The 20,703-nt window shown below is 45.3% G+C and overlaps 1 protein-coding gene across 1 annotated transcript; it reads left to right on the forward strand.

Annotated features, from left to right (window-relative positions):
* The first annotated feature begins 19,346 nt into the window (after positions 1-19,346).
* LOC132675550 (vomeronasal type-1 receptor 4-like) lies at positions 19,347-20,427 on the forward strand. The gene has a single exon (XM_060627872.2). The coding sequence runs from the start codon at positions 19,347-19,349 to the stop codon at positions 20,286-20,288; it is 942 nt and encodes a 313-aa protein (XP_060483855.2). The 3' UTR covers positions 20,289-20,427.
* The last annotated feature ends 276 nt before the right edge of the window (positions 20,428-20,703 follow it).

Consider the following 20,703-nt stretch of genomic DNA (forward strand, 5'->3'; position numbering starts at 1 on the left):
TGCCTCAAACACACCCAGGACACTAACACGAATCACAGGTTCCTGAATCAACATAGTGAGAAATTCTTTTGAGGATCCTGAATTTCCACTTATCAAAGCATCTGGTGATAGTAGGGCTCACGTTTCCAACTGCTCTTAGCTTTCTCCAACGTGCTGAGCAGGCGCGGGGACAAAGGAGCCTGGGGACTCACTGAGACTTGGAAGCTTATGTCCGTATCATGTTGTTATCCTGCAGTCCCTGATGGGAATCCTGGGAGTGTGGTTTCGGTTTCCAAGAAACCCCATTGCAGCAACCTGGGTAGCCCCAAGTTGAAGAACCGGTGCTGATGTGGAGTCTTTTGATCTCCCCCTGTCTTTTCACGGGTTTGGGGCCTTCGACCAGGGGGCTGCCTGGACAGTCCTATCACATTGCCTTTTAGGGACAGAGTCCTAGCAAGACAGAGAAGCTCTCCTGAGACACAATCTCACAGGGAAAAAGGGGACATCGGGTTTGCTCCCCTACTGAAATCCCACTCTGCTGAAAATGTGAAAGTTGAATGGACATGGTGCCCCTTATGTCCAGGGGTTTTCACGTGGAGATGGGAGGCCATTCAGGAGGCAGGTTATGCCTGTCCTCACCAGGTGGAACCAGGAACTTTGAATGAGGCCAACCCGCAAATATCTCCAGGACTGTGGATGAACACACCTTTGAGTTCCTACAGTAACTGACTTTGGCTCAGCGAGAGCTTTAGCAACCAGTTGTGTTCAACCAGGATTGCATTTTTGCCACCAATACCAATCAAAATTCTTTGTAAACAATGTATTCATGCGTCCCCTTTTGTCTTTAAAAGTCCCTGACTTCTCCCTTGTGAGACACTATGGGGGTTGCCACCCAAGTCTGTATCCCCTGCATTGCAATTCTTTGATCCTAGATTAACGCTTTTGCTTAATTATTGCCTCCTGGCAATTTTAGGTGATGAGAGCCATTTGCTGTTGTTGATTCAAGACAGAGCTTTCCCCAGAATTAAAAGAGAAGAGAGGTTAATGATGTGTTATCTTTGCCCTCTCCCTCCAGCTTCCTGGCCTTGGTTGCATGTTACAAATAACCACAGTGGGTTTAACACCCAAACACCCAACATCCACACAGGTAAGGAAACAGTTTCTATCTCCTCCATCTCCAATAAGGTCACACAGAGTACTTCACTTGTGACATTTCTGGGCCCCACAGGTGGGCGGTTTTCTGAGACCAACAAGCAAGCCTCCGACACCAGCTGGGTGTCCAAGAATTCAGCTCAATTCTGCCACCATCTACCCGAGACAGCAGCAAGTTCCAGGATGAGGGCTCAGCCCCAAAGGCCACCCCACACACACATACACACTTCGAATGCCTGTTATCACCCGGGGTTCAGAGCAATGGGCGACAGACCAGAGGTTCCAACAACCCCTCCTTGAGTTTGATTAATTTGCTAGAGCAGCTCACAGAACTTAGGGAAACACTTACATTTATCACTCTATTAAAGAGCTGGGATGCGTCGCCCTCCTGGTATGGGTGTGTGCGCCAGGCTGGAAGCTCTCCAAATGTTCCACCTTTAGGATTTTATGGAGGCTTCCTCACGTGAGCAAAATGGATCATAAACTCCATTTCTAGCTCCGCCCTATGGGGGAGAAGGGAGGTGGGGGTGGGGCTGAAGGAAGGTGGTGGCTTGTTCTTGCTGGAGACCAGCCCCATCCAGGAGCCCACCCAGGGTCACCTATTAGCGCCTATTAGTGATAATGCTCTTATCACTCACAAGGATATTACAGGGACTTTAGGAGCCCTGTGTCAGGAACCTGGGGCAGGTTCCATATATATATATATATATATATATATATATATATATATATATATATATATATATGTATGTGTGTGTATGTATATATGTGTATAGTCTATATATATACACATATTTTTCAAGTTTATTAATTTACTTGAAAGATCATGCTCACACAAGTGAGGAAGGGGCAGAAAGAGAGAGAGAGAGAGAGAGAGAGAGAGAGAGAGGGAGAGAGAATCCCAAACAGGCTCTAGGCTCATTGCACAGGCCAATGCGGGGCTCGAACCCACAACCGTGGGATCATGACCTGAGCTGAAATCAAGAATCAGCCACTTAACCACTGAGCCATCTCTACATATTTTTCTATTATCTCATGCCACATTTCAAATCCAACCCAGCAAATGAATATCCCCAGGAGTGAACCACATTATGGTAGATAAAACTTACCAGGTGATTCTGATGTGTCAATTAAGAACCATTCCATTTTCACTCTTCAACCTGCATTTGGAACCCTGGGATTGTTACTGAGAAACCCCAGATCCTGGTTCAGTAGGGCTAGCTTGTGCCTGAGAGTTTCTATTTCCTACAAGTTACAGGTCCTTGGGTTAGACTGTGCATTCCCTTTTGTCTTTAAAAGTCCCTGACTTCTCTCTTGTGAGACACTATGGGGTTCACACCAAGGTCCTCATTACTCAGGTGAAATTGGATGAAGAAAAAGAAACTGACCTGAGGTGTAAGGAAAAATGACAAAAGTTGAAATACACGTTCCATTTCAGACAATTTTATTCATATTTAAAGAGTCAAACATAACATTGCAACCACTTTTAATAACAAAATGTGCAAGGTTAAAAGAATATTCCCATTTCCCCAAGGCAAGGAGAATTTCCACTGAAATTCCTCCAAAGTCAAAATCTCGATAACCAGGAGAGGGCACTCTTCCGGAGGGTTCAGGCCTTCTCCACCATCACAGAGAGGCCTTTTCCCCAGTTACCCAAATACTAGTCATTTCTCCACCCACACAGATGAATTAATAGCTTTCCATTCATGTTAGGGTACAACATAGCTTCCCCTTGTTGACTTAGTTTCTTAAATAACGTCTGATTTACAAAGGACTACCCGTGACAATTTCATACGCTCCATTCCCACCGTGACTTAAATGCACAAAATGTAACGGTGATGTCTGTCCGGTGACCACAGTGTCACCTGGAGCCCCAGCAGGTGCACAGGCACCACCGGCAGAAATGCCGACTCACGGGACACAGCTGTTCCTGCCTCTTTTCCCCCCTTTCAGCCACTTCCAGGGTGGGACACTGGCCACACTCAGTCATTCTCAGCAGGGGAAGAGACCAGGCGGTCCTCTCAGTGGAACACAGGTAACCTGTCTCTCCGAGGCCTCTGAGATGGGAGGGCTCTGACCAGCGGGTGGAGACTTCTCCAGAGGGAGACAGGAACAGTGGAAAACCTGGAGCTCTGCCACGCCCTGTCCCATCTCATGTCCCATCCTCGCCCCTGCTGGCCTGGAACATGCCTGGGTGGTCAGGGTTAGGGGACAGCACAGGTCTGAATGGGGCTCAGACCAGGTGAGTCAGGTGGAGCCTGGCGTTCAAGACTGGGCATTAGGACCGGTATCTTCCCGGTCACTTGAGGTATCTGTTTGGATACTGGGGGGAAGCTGAGACCGGGACAACCCCCAGACCAGGTCACTGAGACCCACCTGGGACGGGGGTTAGAAGAAGTTGAATCTCGCTTTCTTTGGAGGGTTCTGGGAAGGCTGCATGGGGACCTGGGGAGACCTCTTCCCCTGTGCCTGGATGCTGACTTTGGAGCTCTGGCCATGTGTTCCCGTGGCAGGCTGTGGGTGGGGCTTTGAGTCCACAGGAGGATGCTTGGCTTGTGCCTGGCGGTGACACACAGGACCCAGGGCCAGTGTCTTCCTGGCCGACGGGGGAACATCACGGGAGGAAACCTCAGGCCAGCCGGCTGTCGACTTGGAAATGAGAGCCTGGTCCCAGAGGGAGCTCTTTGGATCTTCGCAGGGCAAGTCCGCCCCGCATCTTCGGGCTGGTTCACAAGCACGCACTTCAGGGGCCTTATAGAGGGGCCGTGTAGGGCAGGACGACCGCATGTCACCTGTCCTAGCAGGTGGCTGACCCGTGGGGACAGGGCCCAGGACAGATGGCTTCGTATTGGTTTGGACGGGCAACGGCCTGGTGGGGCGCTGTGGGAGAAGGAACCTCATATTAGACACCTCAGGAGTCAGGACAAGTTGGGATTCTCTCTACGTCAGGGAGGAAAAAAGGAGCAACCCAATTTAAACAGACAACTCATGCAATACTAAGTGTCACCGAAAACGACGTGCTCGTAGTCACTGCACATTTGCAGAGATCCGCTCCTCAGAGGTGGTGGGGGGAAACAATTACAAGGCCCATCTGGTTTTTGCTGCTTCTCAGATATGACAATTGAACCTTCCCTTGTCTTTGTTGTTAAGATCCAGGGAACACACAATGTGCAGAGTATAAATGGCAACCATCCTTTTCAAGGGTGATTTGGGTATTTACAAAAGTTTAAAAGAAGCCTCATCTTGGGCGTCTGGGTGGCTCAGTCGGTCAAGCGTCCAACTTCAGCTCAGGTCACGATCTCCCGGTTCATGGGTTCAAGCCCCGCCTTCGGCTCTGCACTTGTGGTGCAGAACCTGCTTGGGATTCTCTGTCTCTCGCTCTCTCTCTCTTTGCCCCTTCCCACTCATGTTTGCTCTCTCTCTTTGTCTCAAAACAAATAAATAAGGAAATAAATAAATAACTTTTTTAAAAGTCTGAATTATGAAAAAGATAAAAATAAATAAAAGAGGCCTCGTCTTGACATAGGATCACAGAAGGCATCCGACAGAACCCTTCACCTGTGCACAGAAATGCCCCCACCAGCGTTTGCTGGCTGACTTGCACAAAATCGGGAAAAAATACATTTTGAAAATAAAGAAGCTGGGATTTGAAAACTCCCAGGACGCCTGTGCGGCTCCTACAGTCCAGCCCGGAAGTGAACATGGCCCTGCACCCCCCAGCAAGTCACAGATGGAGACACAGAGCTTCCTAGAAGCAGGAGCGAGCAAGACTCACCCGCAGGTGGGCGCCCGAGTCCGCGGGTTCCCTGCAGGCGCTCTGCGGCTTCCGCTGGGGTCTCCCGGGTAATTTCCGGGGCAGCTCTTTCTCTTTCCGCTCTTCTTGCCTGCGGAACAAATCACGGGAACTGTCGGATGCCCCCGACCCCGGTCGCCACCACTGACTGGGAACCAAGAAGACCCCGGAGCCCAGTCGTCGGCCTGGTTTAGGGGCGACAGAGGCCCCGAAGCCCCTGTGGACTTTGCCAAGGCAGCTCCTTCCGGGACCTCAGCGCAGCCCCCGCTTCCAGGAAGCATCCCCTTCCCCGCCGTGGCTTCAGCATGAAATACTCTCACTTAGACTCCCTGCGCCTCTGCCGCGTGCAACACCCCAAGATAGATATTCCCGGCCCGACTCCTTGGAAATCCCGAGGACTCGAGGGAGCTCTGAGGTCAACCCCGGGCACCGCTTGCCTACTTCTCTCCGGTCCGTGCCTGACACAGCTGCACGGGGACAGCAGGGGAGGGGGGGTGCTCCCCGTCCTCGGGGCTCCGTTGCCCCAATCATTCTGACCCTGCGAGTCCTCACCTCTGTCCTGGTTCCTTCCCGCTGCCAGTCGTGTGGAAGGACCCTGGGGTGTGGCAGTCCTGAGGCCTCCTGGGTTCCAGGTTTTCATTCTTCCTGGAGCCCAAGGGCTGGGGGGCAAGGGCCCCACCCCAGCGCTTCATGGGGCACCTTCTGCTGCTGGCCAGGTGCCCAAAGGCTCCGCAGTTCTCGCACTTCACCTGTGGATGGAGGGAGAGGGTCCTCCGTGAGCCCGCGGAAATCAGGGCAGAAATGAAAGGTTAACAAAAGGACAGGTATTTGGAGATCAGTCGAGTGGGGGGACGACATAGACCCAGGGCCCCTGGCCAGGAAATCCGAGAGGCTATGGTCCTGCCCAGGGCCTGTTTCACAGAAAGTGACCTGAGAGGAAGGAACTTCGTGGCTAAAGGTGATGACTATGAACTGGATTTGAGTGTGGCACCAAGCTGAACGTGACGCTAAATACGGAGTCAGTTTGCTCCTCAGAGGATCCGAATGGGCCCGTCTGCCAGCTGAGGCCCTCACAAACCCGGCCAGCCTTGGATAAGCAAGAATCCCTGAGGACAGAGACACACAGGTTTCTGTTGAAACCCGCTCTTTGGGGTCCATGCCGATCCTCTGGTTCTTGAAACATCCACGCCACCGCTTACCCTGGTATTCTCCTCTTCTGGTGGGGGATTCCTCTGCCCCACCGGTCCCTTCTGGAGCTTCTTCGGGTTCTGAGTCATGGGGAGTCTTATGGGCCGCTGGTGTATGTAATGACGTGCCATCTGCCCCATGTCCTTGGGCCTCCGGTCATTCTTCCTCAGGACCTGATTGTTGGATTTCCTATTCACAAGCAAAGGACAAAAAAAGAAAAGAAAAAGATGTAGACACGGAGACAGAAGTCCCTCATAGCCTTTTACCTCTCTGCATGGAATGGGTGGGGGACTCGCTGATCACTGAGTGACCCCCCAGTGATGGGGTCTTCTCATGAACTGAGGTCCCATTGTGTGCCATTTTGTGACCTGTTTTCCATCATTGCATACTCCCAGAATAGGACACTGCCTGAGAAAAGGCCACTTGGAATAAACATGGTGAAATGAGATTGGCAGCCATGAATGTCTGTACAGGTCCTCCCCGAAAACCTCAGTGTCGCTCAGGCCTGTGTGCTGGGTTTTTGTCCAACTGCTTCCTCCAAGCTTAAAGCGTCTACCCATATTTATCAAAACCAATGAGCAGGCCAACACTATTGAGTTTTTCCCCCTACGCATTTCCAGAAAACTCGCAATTTTCATAGAACGTCTTCCTGAGAAAACCTGCCATTTCCTCTGACAAAGGTTTGCAGAGATTTGATGTGACGCTAATGAACACCTGTGAAATGTCATACGTGATCCCCGTAACCACATGCCAGTTCTCAACAGAGGCATGCACAAACTCACGCGGGGACACGCAACATGTGGACGCCCGTGCCAGCTCACATCCACGTGCAAGCTCACAGAGAAAAGCCTGTGTGATGGTGAGGGACACACAAGTCAGAAACCCCTTCCCCACCCCCCCCTTGGTCTGAGCAGAAGTCTACAGCCCACACCTGCACCTGGAGGGGATTTTTTTTTTCCCCCAGGCTCTACCCACGTCACTCCTGACGTTTGCCCCACCTCTCCTCTTGGTCTTTGTGTCTTTGTGAAGCCATGAGCCGGTCCACTGAAGGCTGACATTTCTTATTGGAGACACAGCGGGCACCTGGATCCTCTCCCGGCATCAGTGGGAACCGTAGCAGAACCTCCACGGCGGCATCAACGACCCATTTCTCTGTCATCGAGTCAATCTGACAGAGAGTAAAGAGAACCAAGATACAATCAGAGTTCTGCACGGAGGAGGAAGCCTTGAGATATGAGAAGATAATAAACCAGCTCCCAATTCTGTGAGTTCTTCCACTCAGTGTTAATCAGAGAGTAAAGGCTCTTTCCTCTGGTTCAACAGTGAGTTTGCCCACGACCTCCACGCGGGGGAGCCCTGTGCTCGGGGAATGCTGGCGGTCCCAGGAGGGAACTGAGATTCCTGTACCCTGCCCTCTGATCACTGCACATCCCTGTAATTGGCCAGCCGGCAAATATCCACATCGCTAATCACGGGCTTTCACCCATGGTCACCGTCATGGGAGGGGAAGCTGCCTCAGCACTAGACTGGGAGGCCACCTCCTTCCTCCACATGTCACCTGCCCAACCTCTCCCACACTTACATCTCTCTGCGGAATTCCAAGCTGCTTTAAGAACTCTTTCCCCTGTTCCATGGAAAGCCTGTTGGGGTCCATCGGGGTTGGTCAGTCCCAGGGACTCTGTTGCCCTGTGCGGGATAGAAAATGAAACCGCTGAACGCTGCACACCCCTGGACCCCCCCCCCCCCATGCTCAATGCAGCCAGCTCCTACCTCTCTGCCCACCATCTCCCCTTTCACCTTTTGTTCAAACTACATGTGCATATCCTTCTACTAGTAACATAGTACCAATGAATGAGAAATAAGATGATAAATTTTTTCTAAATTTCTCCACTAGACTTAACATGTTTTATATATACATGAGATGCAGATTCCATATTTAGAGACCTTATGTAATACACCATAAAACCCTTGGAAAAAAGTGATCACATAGTTGGTTTCAAAGAGAAAATTCAAAATGTAAGAAAACCGGATATTTTACATTCTCTAGTTCCCCTCTGGCATAACTGAACAAAATTAAATATAACTACATTATTTAACTTCTTTATCAGATGAACTATTTTCAAACTATGCAATATATTTCCAGCAATTTCTGAAATCAGATTCCTTAAAATCAAAAATGAAATTCAAATGGAAATTATAAAAAAGAGAAAAAAGATAAAACAGTTTATGCCAAAACTTAGGAGCAGGGCAAAACGTGGTTTAGGGGTAAATTCCTTAGTCTAAACACGCATATTATATACAAACATAAAATTTATAGGAAGTTTTCATCGTAAGAAATTGGAGCAAGGAAAATAAAAGATTACAAAAGGAAGAAAGAAATGAAATTGATGAATCAAAACCTAAATGGGATTAGGAGTGCTTGGCTGGCTCAGATGGTGGAGCATGCAATTCTTGAAATGGAGGTGGTGAATTTAAGTCCCACATTGGGTATAGAGTTTCCCATAAACAAACAAACAAACAAGTAAATAAAAGCTAATGGGAAAATGAAGCATAATAGGAAAATATATTGTATCTTTGAAAACAGCAATAGAATACCTTATCCGAGACTGTCATAATAAAAAGACAATAAAATTTATCGTAATAGATTATATTAGGAGGAAAAAAAAGACGAGGGGCATGTGGGTGGCTCAGTCGATTAAACTTCCGACTGTTGATTTTGACTAAGGTCATGATCTCACGGTTGATGAGTTTGAGCCCCGAAATGGGCTCTGCACTGAGACTGTGGAGCCTGTTGAGATTCTCTTTCTCTCTCTCTCTCAAAATAAATACATAAACTTAAAAAAAAAAGACCATTTTCCCATAGAAACAGGAAGGAAAGGGGTCAGGGAATCTGTATCTAATCTCAGGGAAACATATTTGAAAACCTAGAATAAAGTATATGTTCCTTTTCAATTTTTATTTTATTTAAGTAAACTCTGTGTCCAACATGGGGCTGGAACACCTGACCCCCTTTTCACATTTTTAAAAAATGTTTATTTATTTTTGAGAGAAAGAGTACCAGCGAGGGAGGGGCAGAGAGAGGGGGACAGAGGATCTGAAGCAGACTCTGTGTTGACAGCAGCAACCCCGATGCGGGGCACAAACTCATGAACTCTGAGATCCCTGAGATCGTGACCTCAGCCAAAGTCAGACGCTCAGCCAACTGAGCCACCCAGCCACCCCTATCCTTTTCACATTTCAAATGGCCAAAACTGAGTAAGGAGGAAGCCTTTCCCAAGTACAAATGAAGGTAGAGTAATTCTTGCCTCTCCATTCGACTGGGAGCTTCATAGCTCAGGTACTGCTGTTTTATTTACAGGTTCAGGATCAGGGTTCCGAATTTCAACCAGCTTTCAAACAAGTTCTCATGAATACACTGGCATAAAAGATAAATTACTAAATCACCCACAGTTTTAAAAACCCTGGGTCTGGGTGATCATTCTCTGCAATGATCTAAAAGTTAACATTTGCTTGGGGCTCCTGGTTAAGGGTCTGACTCTAGATTTCTGCTCAAGTCACGATCTCACGATTCTTCAGATTAAGCCCCAAGTCAGGCTCCTCACTGGCAGCACGAATCCTGGGATGCTCTCTCTGACCCTCCCCTGCTCATGCTCTCTCTCCCTCTCGCTCCCTCTCTCTCTCTCTCAAAACTTTAAATAAACTTTAAAAATAAAAAAGGGCCATCTGGGAGGCTCAGTTAGTTGAACAACCAACTATGTTTGTGCTCAGGTCATGATCTCAGGGTTCTGGGATAAAGCCCCATGTCTGGCTCCTTGCTGAACATGAAACCTGCTTAAGATTTTCTCTCTCTCTCTCTCTGCCCCTCCCCCCAATCACTCTCTCTCTTTCTCTCTCTCTTAAATAAAATAAAATAATAAAAGTTAACATTTGTCTAAAAATTAACATTTTTGAAATAGTTTTTTAATCAGGCTCTGTGCTAAAAATTCCATTAGTTAAGGGGTGCCTGGGTGGCTCAGTCGGTTGAGCGTCCGACTTCGGTTCAGGTCATGATCTCACAGCTCATGAGTTCGAGCCCTGTGTCCAGCTCTGTGCTGACAGCTCAGAGCCTGGAGCCTGCTTCAGACTGTGTGTCTCCCTCTCTCTCTGCCCCTCCCCCACTCATGCTCTGTCTCTTTCTGTCTTAAAAATAAATAAACATTACAAAAAGTTTTTAAAAAATAAAAAAATTCAATTAGTTAAGGAATCCTTACTTCAACACGTAAAATGGCCCTCTCCCCTTATTTCCTCCTATTTCTGTGAGGGGTAAAGGGAGGCCCCAAATAGTCATGGAAACTAACCTGGATTTTGTGCCTGTCAGTGGCCACTCAGATAACGTAGACGTTGGTCCAATACTACTGGACCCAGAAGGGTTTCCGGGATGACTGAGAAGGTCAGGTCTTCTGCTGGGCTTTTATACAGCTCAGGAATCCCAGGAAATCCCCTTCCACCGATAATCAGCTTATCTTAATTGAGTGTGAGCTCATCTTTGTGTGTGAGCTGGTTTTAGCCGGCTCACCCAGGATGAGAAAGGACGTTTTATTGGAAGAAATGTTTATTGAGTTATTGAGTGTTTACACCATCAGCACTTTCATTGTATCTCATATGTCTGTGTCTGATACAATACACTATAATTTGGTCTTTGCCATTCCCAGGGATTTTTAAAAGATAAACCTATAACTAGGCAATTTTAACACTATACACAATGCTGAAAATGTTTACACACATGTTGCCAATGGGAGGGGTTGTGCCTGCATGGGGGCGGGGCTCTATTGGAGATCTCTGAACCTCTGCTCAGTATCGTTTGAGCCAAAGATTGCCCCAAAGAATAAAATCTCATTTTTAAAAAATAGTTACGCTTATGCCAAAGCACTGGCTGATTCCTTCTGCATCTTGCTGCAGATGGGATAAGGTTAGTCTCCCCAAGGCAAGGAGCTCATTGGCATCCAGGGATTCAAAAACCAAGGGGGAAGAATGGCTTTCTTTATGCACGGAATCAGAGCCCCGCTCAGATGCAGGGAATGCCAGCATTGCCGGACTCCACGGCCAGGGCCAGGTTCCAGGATAGCGCAGGCAGGATGCTGCTCTTCGGTCCCCAGGGGACCTGCAAACCAGCAGGTCTGGCTGAGCTGGGAGGGAGATGCTCTGCCATGGAAAGGGATCTCGGGAAGATTTGTTTATGAGGACAGACGGGTGCAGAAGGAGATGGGCGGAGCTCAGCAGAATTCACAGGGAGGCATTTCGCTGGGTGGGGTCGGCATTCAGGTGGGTTTCTCCACCCACATGCTTCCTGACTCTCTCCTAGGACTGGGGAAAGGGAAGGCTCTTCTGCATTTCAGAGTCCTTCTGCCAGGGGATGCGGGGGCGATGTGGGGGTGGGTATATTGATGACCCATTTCTCAAAACGCAGGGGTGATGTCCAAGATAATCTCATCTGAAGGCGAAGCTCAGAGAATTAGGAGGAGAAAGAGAAGGGGGAGGAGGAAGGAATGACTGGTTTCAGGTAAATGTCCCATCCTAGATGGATTAATGTGTTCTCCCTGTCTCTACAAACACCATATTCTTAGACCTTGAAAACATTGATTTCTCTACCTCTGATGTTCCAGCCTAGTGAGTTTTTAAAACCACTTTGTTCCCTCGATTCTCATTCAAGTCAAGGTTGGCTCACTCGAAAAATAAAAACAGATTATTTTTGTGGTTTTATGTATTCTAATGTGAAAAGCATTTAGAACGGTTTCCAGTAAATGGAAAATGGTAAAATTCTTTGTTTTTGCTCTTCTCAAAACTACTTTAAACCCTGTTATTTCTCTAAAATTTCTTGATTACAAAGTGCTTCATTACACCTTTCCTCAGTATCTTAATTCCCTGTCACTCAGAGTGTGAACCACAGATTGGCAGTATTCGCATCAGAGATCTTCCACAAATGGAGAAGCTTTGGTCCCACCCATCATTTTTCTATAAAGTTCTGCTATTCAACATGGTCTCCAGGTAATCATTGAGTACATGAAAATTTGAAAAGTGCATTACTTTTTTTTGTAAGAAATATACCAGTAAGTTTATTTCAAATTAAAAAAAATTTTTTTTTAACGTTTATTTATTTTTGAGACAGAGAGAGACAGAGCATGAACGGGGGGAGGGTCAGAGAGAGAGGGAGACACAGAATCTGAAACAGGCTCCAGGCTCTGAGCTGTCAGCACAGAGCCTGACACGGGGCTTGAACTCACGGACTGTGAGATCATGACCTGAGCTCAAGTCGGACGCCCGACGGAGCCACCCAGGTGCCCCAGTAAGTTTATCTCAAAATCTATCTGCATACAAAAGTGTTTATGTTTATAAGGAGTAAAGTGCATTTCTAAGTCACCCTGCACCTCCTGAAAAATACACAACACTATGTATGATTTAAAAAAGAGCTCTTAGGGGCGCCTGGGTGGCTCAGTCAGTTGATTGTCTGACTTGGCTCGGGTCATGATCTCACAAACTGTGAGCCCCATGTCGGGCTCTGTGCTGACAGCTCAGAGCCTGGAGCCTGGTTCGGATTCTGTGTCCCCCTCTCTCTATCTGCCCCTCTCTCACTTGCTCTGTCTCTCCCTCAAAAATAAGTAAAAACATTAAAAAAAATTTTTTTTAAAGAGCTCTTAGATACGCATATAGGTGCGTATTAGATAGGTGGACAGGTGCTGGATAGACAGACAGACAATCTGTGTTGCTTCCATGCCTGTATGTTTTTTTGTTCCTCAAAAATATTGTATTGATGATAGTTGTTAACAACTCTCGCGTTACCCTCTTTCTTTCCATCAGTATCTAAGACTAAATTAAAGAATATTATTCTCCCAGGGAGCGTGGGTGGCTCAGTCAGTTAAGCATCTGACTCTTGATTTCAGTTCAGATCATGATCTCATGGTTGGTGAGACTGAGCCCCATGATGGGCTCCGTGGGATTCTCTCTCTCCTTCCCTCAGTGCCCCTCCCCCACTTCTGTGAGCGCACCGACGTTCTCTCTCTCTTTCTCAAAAAGAATTTAAAATTTTTTAATTAAAATAAGTATTATTTCCCCAAAAAGTTACTTATTGAATCCATCAGATCGCTCATATCAACTGAAACGGTTCTTGCAACCCTTTCCTTTTGTCTTGGGGTAAATTAAGAAGTCTTCTCGCGAGTCTTGCCAAATGTGTTTTCATTTCAGAAAATGTTTCCCTTCAGAATTTTATGTCCATGTAAAATTGACAGTGGGAATGCCTGGACGCTCTTTAACCCTGAACTGAAGTGGAAACACTGCTTGGATTTTGTTCTTGAGCGCTGGGCTATGCAGAGATAGATCGGGAGTTTGGGACAGAAGCCCTATGTATCCCCGTTCTCATGGAAACTTCAGCCCCGCTCACACTGCTTCTTAGAAGGACGATGTTCTAATCTTTCCTGAGATTCCCTCTCTTCCATTGTCTCCTCACTGCAGTATAATTGATTCTAAGTGGGAAAAGGAAAATGCTGGCCGCTGAGAGGAGAACTGTCTTACTCGATTATTCTGTTTTACACAAATTCTGATTTTTTTTCAAAAAACAATTCTTCTGTAGGCAGCTGGGAAAAAGAAAGAGGCGCTGCACCCCACACGGGATCTGTGAGGCACCGAGCCCAGCTTCACATCACCACAGGCACAAGTCTCCTCAGACGACACTTAGCAGTCTTCTGTCATCAGAAGACATACCTTCAGGTGGACCTGTGGGTGGAGACAGAAGTCCCAGGTCTGCATCACAGAGGAATGGAGCAGTCATGAAGGAGACCCAAGTATGGAAGCTGGAGCCAAAAGAAGGAAGTGGACCCTCCCCTCGCCCACCCTTCTCCAGTCCTGCAGACCCTCCACCTCCCCTCTTGTCATATCGTGCATATATTTTTGTTGACTCTGTTTATTCCTCATGCAACCCCTACATCACAGGGGTCCACCTTCACTCGCTGGAAATCTTGGTTATGATACCATCCTTTCCACAAATTTAAAGGTCAGAAGCTTCCCCAAGAGTTGTTGCCAATTCTCAGGGATCAATACTCTCATGATTTTCTCTGTTCTCCCCTTAACCTTTCCCCATAAAACCCATCTTTGCCTCATATCCACACAGACCTAGAACTCAGCCCCCAACATCACCAACCTGAAAGAATGCACGTGGAGACAAAATGGGCTAGTTCTCCATGTGGTCTTTATTCAAGACTCTGAAAGCGTGATGGTGGGCGAGGAGCCCTGGCACACCCAGCAGTGTAATGAGTGCAAATCCGCACAGCACATTTCCACTTGACCCAAGAAAATAATTCCACATATTGACATTTCCACTTGACCCAAGAAAATAATTCCACAGCATGGTATACTATTTACCGTATAGACTCCGCCTATGCCAGAAAGGAGGGCATCCAGGACACGTGCAATATCAGACCCCCAACACTCCAACTTTTCCACTTTGTGCCTTAACCTAGAGTAGCAATACTCACATCATTTTTTATACATTGCACATCATGATATCCTTGTGGGTGGTTGCAAAGAGGGAAGTATAAAAGATGGATTCATGAAGAGGCAGGTACTGCTCTCTTCTTGCATACATGGCTATGATGGCTAGATACGCATACATGCGTGTGAGTGTAATTTTTGAGATATGGTGGCACTGTGGGAGTCCATGTGAGTGTGAGTCGTAGTAGGCATGTATGATTTTGGCTGAGAGTTTGTACATAGGCATGGGCATGAGTTGGTGAGAGAATATGTGTGTCTATAAGTATGTGAGTATATGTGACTGTGTATGTGATTTATATGGAGGTGTGTGCATGTGTTTGTATGTGTGTGCATGCGTGTGTGCTCACATGCATGTGCAGTAGAGGCTGCCCACCGTATGGCTCTCATCCCAGGCTTGGAATTTGACAGGCATTGGATAGTGGGCCTGGATAAGATGTAGATTTGTTTGTAGGAGACAACTAAGGGGTAATCTGAACTCCTATTTTATATTTCTTCATGTGTTACAAAAGCAACAGTTCTCATTACTGAAAATACATCAAAAAACAAGTATGGAAAACTGTGGTAACCATCCAGTGCTCTTGAGTTGCATATGTAGCATTTATCTCATAGAAAAGGAACCATCTGAGGCTTAATTTAGACTCCCAAAGTAATTGGCATTGAGTGCCTTTGAGTTTCAACTTTTGAAAACCCTCAGGTATTTTTTCTGGTACCAACTTTTTGCTTCTAATTTAATGGTAGTTCACCTCTGTGGTCTGAAGATTAGGAAGAAATCACTCTTGGGTGGAAGAACTTGTCAGCAAAGCAGATCCAGGGAGAGACACCTACTCGTTCCCAGTCCCTCACCTGTCAGACCTCTGCGTTTTGCTCCCCTCCACGTGAGACCTGTCTGCCTTCAGGAATGGAAAACAGCCTGTACCAGTCATTTCAATGGTCCCTTTGTAGTTATTAACTGGAAATTGGTAATTGGTTGCAGTAATTACCTACTTCAGAAAACAAGTTCTTTATAAATGTTCTCAGATCCCCAGCCGGCGCTGTCATGGCCACTAAAAGTGAAATGATAATTGCAATTCTGAAGGGAGGGGAGGTCACGATCACTGCCCCATATCACAGGGTCTCGTTTCTGCCTCCCTCCCACATGCATGAGCCCTCATGACCTTGCACTGAGTTCACCATCCACACGGAGGGATGTTTCTGGGAAAATATTTTCCATTTCAGTCTGAGAAGCAAGTCTATAAGGTATAGACGTCTATGGGGAGTAAATGTGGGTAAGTGATTGTATATGAAACGGGGATTATTCTGGGTTTGAGACGGATCCAGTGTCATAGCCACAGAAACATGAGCTTAGTAAAGAGAGATGGGGTCCTAGACTTTACCCAATGCCTGCTGGCTCCTGGTGTGATTTATTGTAATCCACAATGACAATGATTGTGGGTATTTAATCCAGTGAAAAGGAATCCTGATTTTTCAGGTAATTTGAGCCAGAGTTATTTTTTTTTTTAACGTTTATTTATATTTGAGAGACAGAGAGAGAGACAGAGGGTGAGCACGGGAGGGGCAGAAACAGAATCGGAAACAGGCTCCAGACCCTTAGCTGTCAGCACAGAGCTCGACGTGGGGCTCGAACCCACAAACTGTGAGATCATGACCTGAGCAGAGAAGTTGGACCCTTAACCAACTGAGACACCCAGGCGCCCCATTTTTTTACCTGGCCTGTACTTCTGAAAGCAATTGCTTTCAGCCTACCTTACAGGAATCAAAGACCAACTTTGTAGCATTACTGAAGGTGTGCCTGTAATCCCTCCTTATAATATTATAATATTATAATCCTTATAATAAGGACTAGGATAAATAAATCTGTACGAATCATGCAATCTTGTGAACAAACAGGATATCCCAATGACAACTGCCAGAATAGAAATGTTTTCTCTAACTCTGAGTATGATGTGCTTAATGGAGACAGTAGTATCTCTGCTGAAAATATCATGGTCTGTGGATTACGGTGAGACTGTTTTCTTCTGGAAGCTATTGAAAATAGCATTTAAGGAAAAGACAGTTCTGTAATAATGTATTTCAAAGAGTAGCTGTTAGGCTTACGTGTATCCTATGGTGTTTTCTCTGGTATCAGTTGTAAATTCTATAACATCGATTTGTAAAGCACACAACGGTCCTATATTAGAGTTTACAATTTGCATATGTCATATTTTAATATATTTCAGAGAACTTACCACATGGTTAATAGTTCCTAACCTGGTATTAATAAATAAGCATATGATCTAAAATTACTAATACTTCAGTTTTTACCTTACTCTATTTTATCCCATATTAGAATTCAACATCCCATACTTCAGGGCAAGACATGAGATTATGATAGGTTTCCTTATACTTTTGTTCTTGACATAAAGGCAAATGCCCCAAAGGTTTTTTTTATTTCTGTTTCCATCCTACTCTTGAGTCATTCTTGCTTGCATTCATTCAATTCAATTTGTCATGGGACAGGTTCCTATAACATGAATCTGCAATCAGTGCATCTACATTTTATTAAATATCTAAAGCTTTATTCATTTTGATATTGGTCTACAGAACAAATCTTTACACATCGTGAAAGTTATAACAAAAATTATAAAGTAACATACTATCAAGCTAAAATAAAAAGGCAAAGCTAAAACCAAAACTCTATATATAGATTTTTCAAAGAACACAGCTGTCTAGCTTACTTAGCATAGTATAGCCATTAGATGCACTGTGTCTGCAAACAACTCAGCCAGATTCAAGTACACACTTTGCCCCAAGTACGGTATGAATTTAGGCAAATCACCTATCCTGTCTGCATTCTCCTTGTCTTTAAAATGAAAGGGATAGTAGTGATGACTCAGAGTTTTGTTTAAAAAGTAAGTTACAACATGTATGAACCTCATAGCAATGGCTCGTACATTGTTATTTGCTTTAAATGCCTGGGGCGCCTGGGTGCCTGAGTCAGTTGCACATCTGACTTCAGCTCAGGTTGCGATCTCATGGTTCTTGAATGTAAGCCCTACATCGGGTTGGCTGCTGTCAGCACGGAGCCTGCTTTGGATATCCCAATGCTCACTCTCTCTCAAAACTGAATAAACAATTTTTTAAAAAAGGTTATATACTCAACTCTTGAAAATCTCTTTAAAAATTAATATTTCTCTTGTTAACCTTTATTGATATACAATTGACATGCCAAAAATCGCACATATTTAATGTATATATTTTGATGAGTTTGGAAATCTGCTTACCTATGTGATGCCATCACCACAATCAAGGTACTAAAATATCCAGCACTTCCAAAACATTCCTTGTGTTCCTGTGTGTGTGTGTATGTGTGTTTGGTCAGAGCACTTCACTTAAAGTATAGGCTCTTTTCATAATTGGAAGTGCACAATACTGTACTACTAACTATAGTCACCATATTGTACAACAGATCTCTACAACTCACTCATCTCGTAAAACTGAAACTTTACACACATTGAACAATTCCCCATTCCCCCTCCCTCCAGCCCCTGGCAACCACTGTTCTATTCTCTGCTTCTATGGGTTTGACTATTTTAGATTCCGAATGTAGGTGAAACCATACCGTATTTTTCCTTCTGTGGTTCGCTTATTTCACTTAGCATAACGTCTTCTATGTTCATCCAAGTAGGAGTTCCTTCTTTTTGAAGCTTAGATAATATCTCATTGTATGTATATACTCCACTTTCCTCATCCATTCATAGTCAATGGGCATTTCAATTGCTTCCATAACTTGGCTATTGTGAATAATGCTGTAATGAATGTGGGCATGCAGACACCTCTTTGAGACCTTGGTTTCAATTTTTTTGGATATATACCAAGAAGTGGGATTTCTGGATGATGAGATAGTTCTATCACATTTTTTTTTTTTGAGAAACTTCTATACTTTTCCATGGTGGCTGCAATATTCTACATTTCTACCAGTAGTGTATAAGGACTCCAATTTTTCCACATCCTTACCAACACTTGTTATCTTTGGGGCTTGGAAGATACTAGTCATTCTAACAGATGTGAGATAACATCTCATTGTGGATTTGATCTGCATTTCCCTGATGATTAGTAGAGTCGAGCACCTTTTCATATCCTTGATCATTCATATGTTCTTTGGAGAAATGTCTATTCCTAAAGTTGCCCATTTCTTAATTGGGTTATTTGGTGGTTTCTTCTATTGAGTTGTTGGAGATTCTTATGTTTGGTATATTAACCCCTTGTCAGATGAATGCTTTGCAAGTATTTTGTCCCATTCCATAGACTGCCTTTTCACTTTAGTGATTATTTCCTTTGCTCTGCAGAAGCTTTTTAGTTTTATATAATCCCACTTGTGTTTTTTTGGTTTTGCTGCCTCTGCTGTTGATATCAGATCCAGGAAATCATTGCCAAGACCAATGCCAAGAAGATTTTCCCCTATGTTTTCCTGAAGGGATTTTACAGTTTCACATCTTATGTTTAAGTCTTTCATCCATTTTGAGTTGATTTGTTGTGTATGGTCAAAGATAGGGGTCCAATTTCACCCTTTTACATATGGATATCTGGTTTTCTCAACACCATTTCGAAGGAGAAACTAATGATAAGTGGAGAATATTGGATTTTAGTTGACAAGACGCATGATGCCCACACCTCATATTCCCATGCAGGATCCTCTGGTTCTGAAGATAAATCTCAGTGACTGGAAACCGGCAGAATGGCCTCCAGGGATTTGGTCATAGGAGTGATCTTCTTAACCCAAACCGTGGTCGGAATCTTGGGGAATTTCTCTCTTCTTTACCATTATCTCTTCCTCTCCTTCACTGGGTGCAGGTTGAGGCCCACAGATTTGATTGTCAAACACCTGGTTGCAGCCAACTCCTTATCCCTCCTCTGTAAAGGAGTCCCCCAGATGATGGCAGCTTTCAGGTGGAACAATTTTCCAGGTGATATTGGATGCAAACTTCTTTTCTATCTTCACAGAATAGGCAGGGGTGTGTCCATAGGCAGCACCTGCCTCTTGAGTGCCTTCCAGGCCATCACAATCAGCCCCCAGAAGGCCAGGGGGATAAAACTTAAAAGGAAAGCTCTCAAGTACATTGACTTCTCTATATTCCTGTGCTGGACCATCTACATGCTGGTAAATATCATTTTCCCTATCCACGTGACTGGCAAACAGAACAACATGAGCATCTCAATGAGAAAGGATTTGCAATACTGTTTGGGGACAACTAATAACAAAATCACACAATTGCTACATGCAGCGTTGTTATCATTCCCTGATGTGTTATGTTTGGGGCTCATGGTCTGGGCCAGTGGCCACATGGTCTTCATCCTGCACAGGCACAGGCAGAGGGTCCAGCACATTCACAGCACTAATGTCTCCCCCAGATCCTCTCCTGAGTCCAGAGCCACCCAGAGCATCCTCGTCCTGGTGAGCACCTTTGTGTGTTTCTACTCCCTCTCCTCCATCTGTCAAGTCTCTATTGCTGTTTTCGATAATCCCAGCTGGTTGCTGGTGAACGTCTCTGCCTTGATCAATGGATGTTTCCCAACTGCCTGCCCCTTTGTTCTCATGAACTGTAACTCCTGTGTGTCCAGGTTCTACCTTCCCTGGCTGAGGTACACAACATCCACGAAAGTGATAACAAACGCGTAAATTGTACGTTTTTGCGCAGTGTACAGTTGTTACTTCATTCATTCCCCGAGCTGCCAGCATAATGACGCAACAATCACACCCCAGGAGAGTGGTCAGCAAGCCAGAATGAGCATCTGTCCCAATAAAAAACAATCAGTGGTAATAGTAAATGTGAATGAAATATTAATGCAATTATTATGAAAATACTTATGTAATTGAAATTTTGTTCACACTTCCAGTGAAATAGTTTGGAATCTGTGCAATTAAAACATGTTCCTGAAACAATCTAGAGATTGTGAGGGAGTATTTGAGTGTTGTGATTTTTAATTTGACATACTAAATATATCCAGAAATTAACTACGCTTGGAATTGTTGAAAAGTTGCAAGAAAAGTTAACATGTGAGACGGCCATTCAAGAAAGTGAAGAAAAGAATGT

The sequence above is a fragment of the Panthera onca genome, chromosome E2, assembly GCF_046562875.1.
Source record: "Panthera onca isolate mPanOnc1 chromosome E2, mPanOnc1 haplotype 2, whole genome shotgun sequence".
NCBI lineage: Eukaryota > Metazoa > Chordata > Mammalia > Carnivora > Felidae > Panthera > Panthera onca.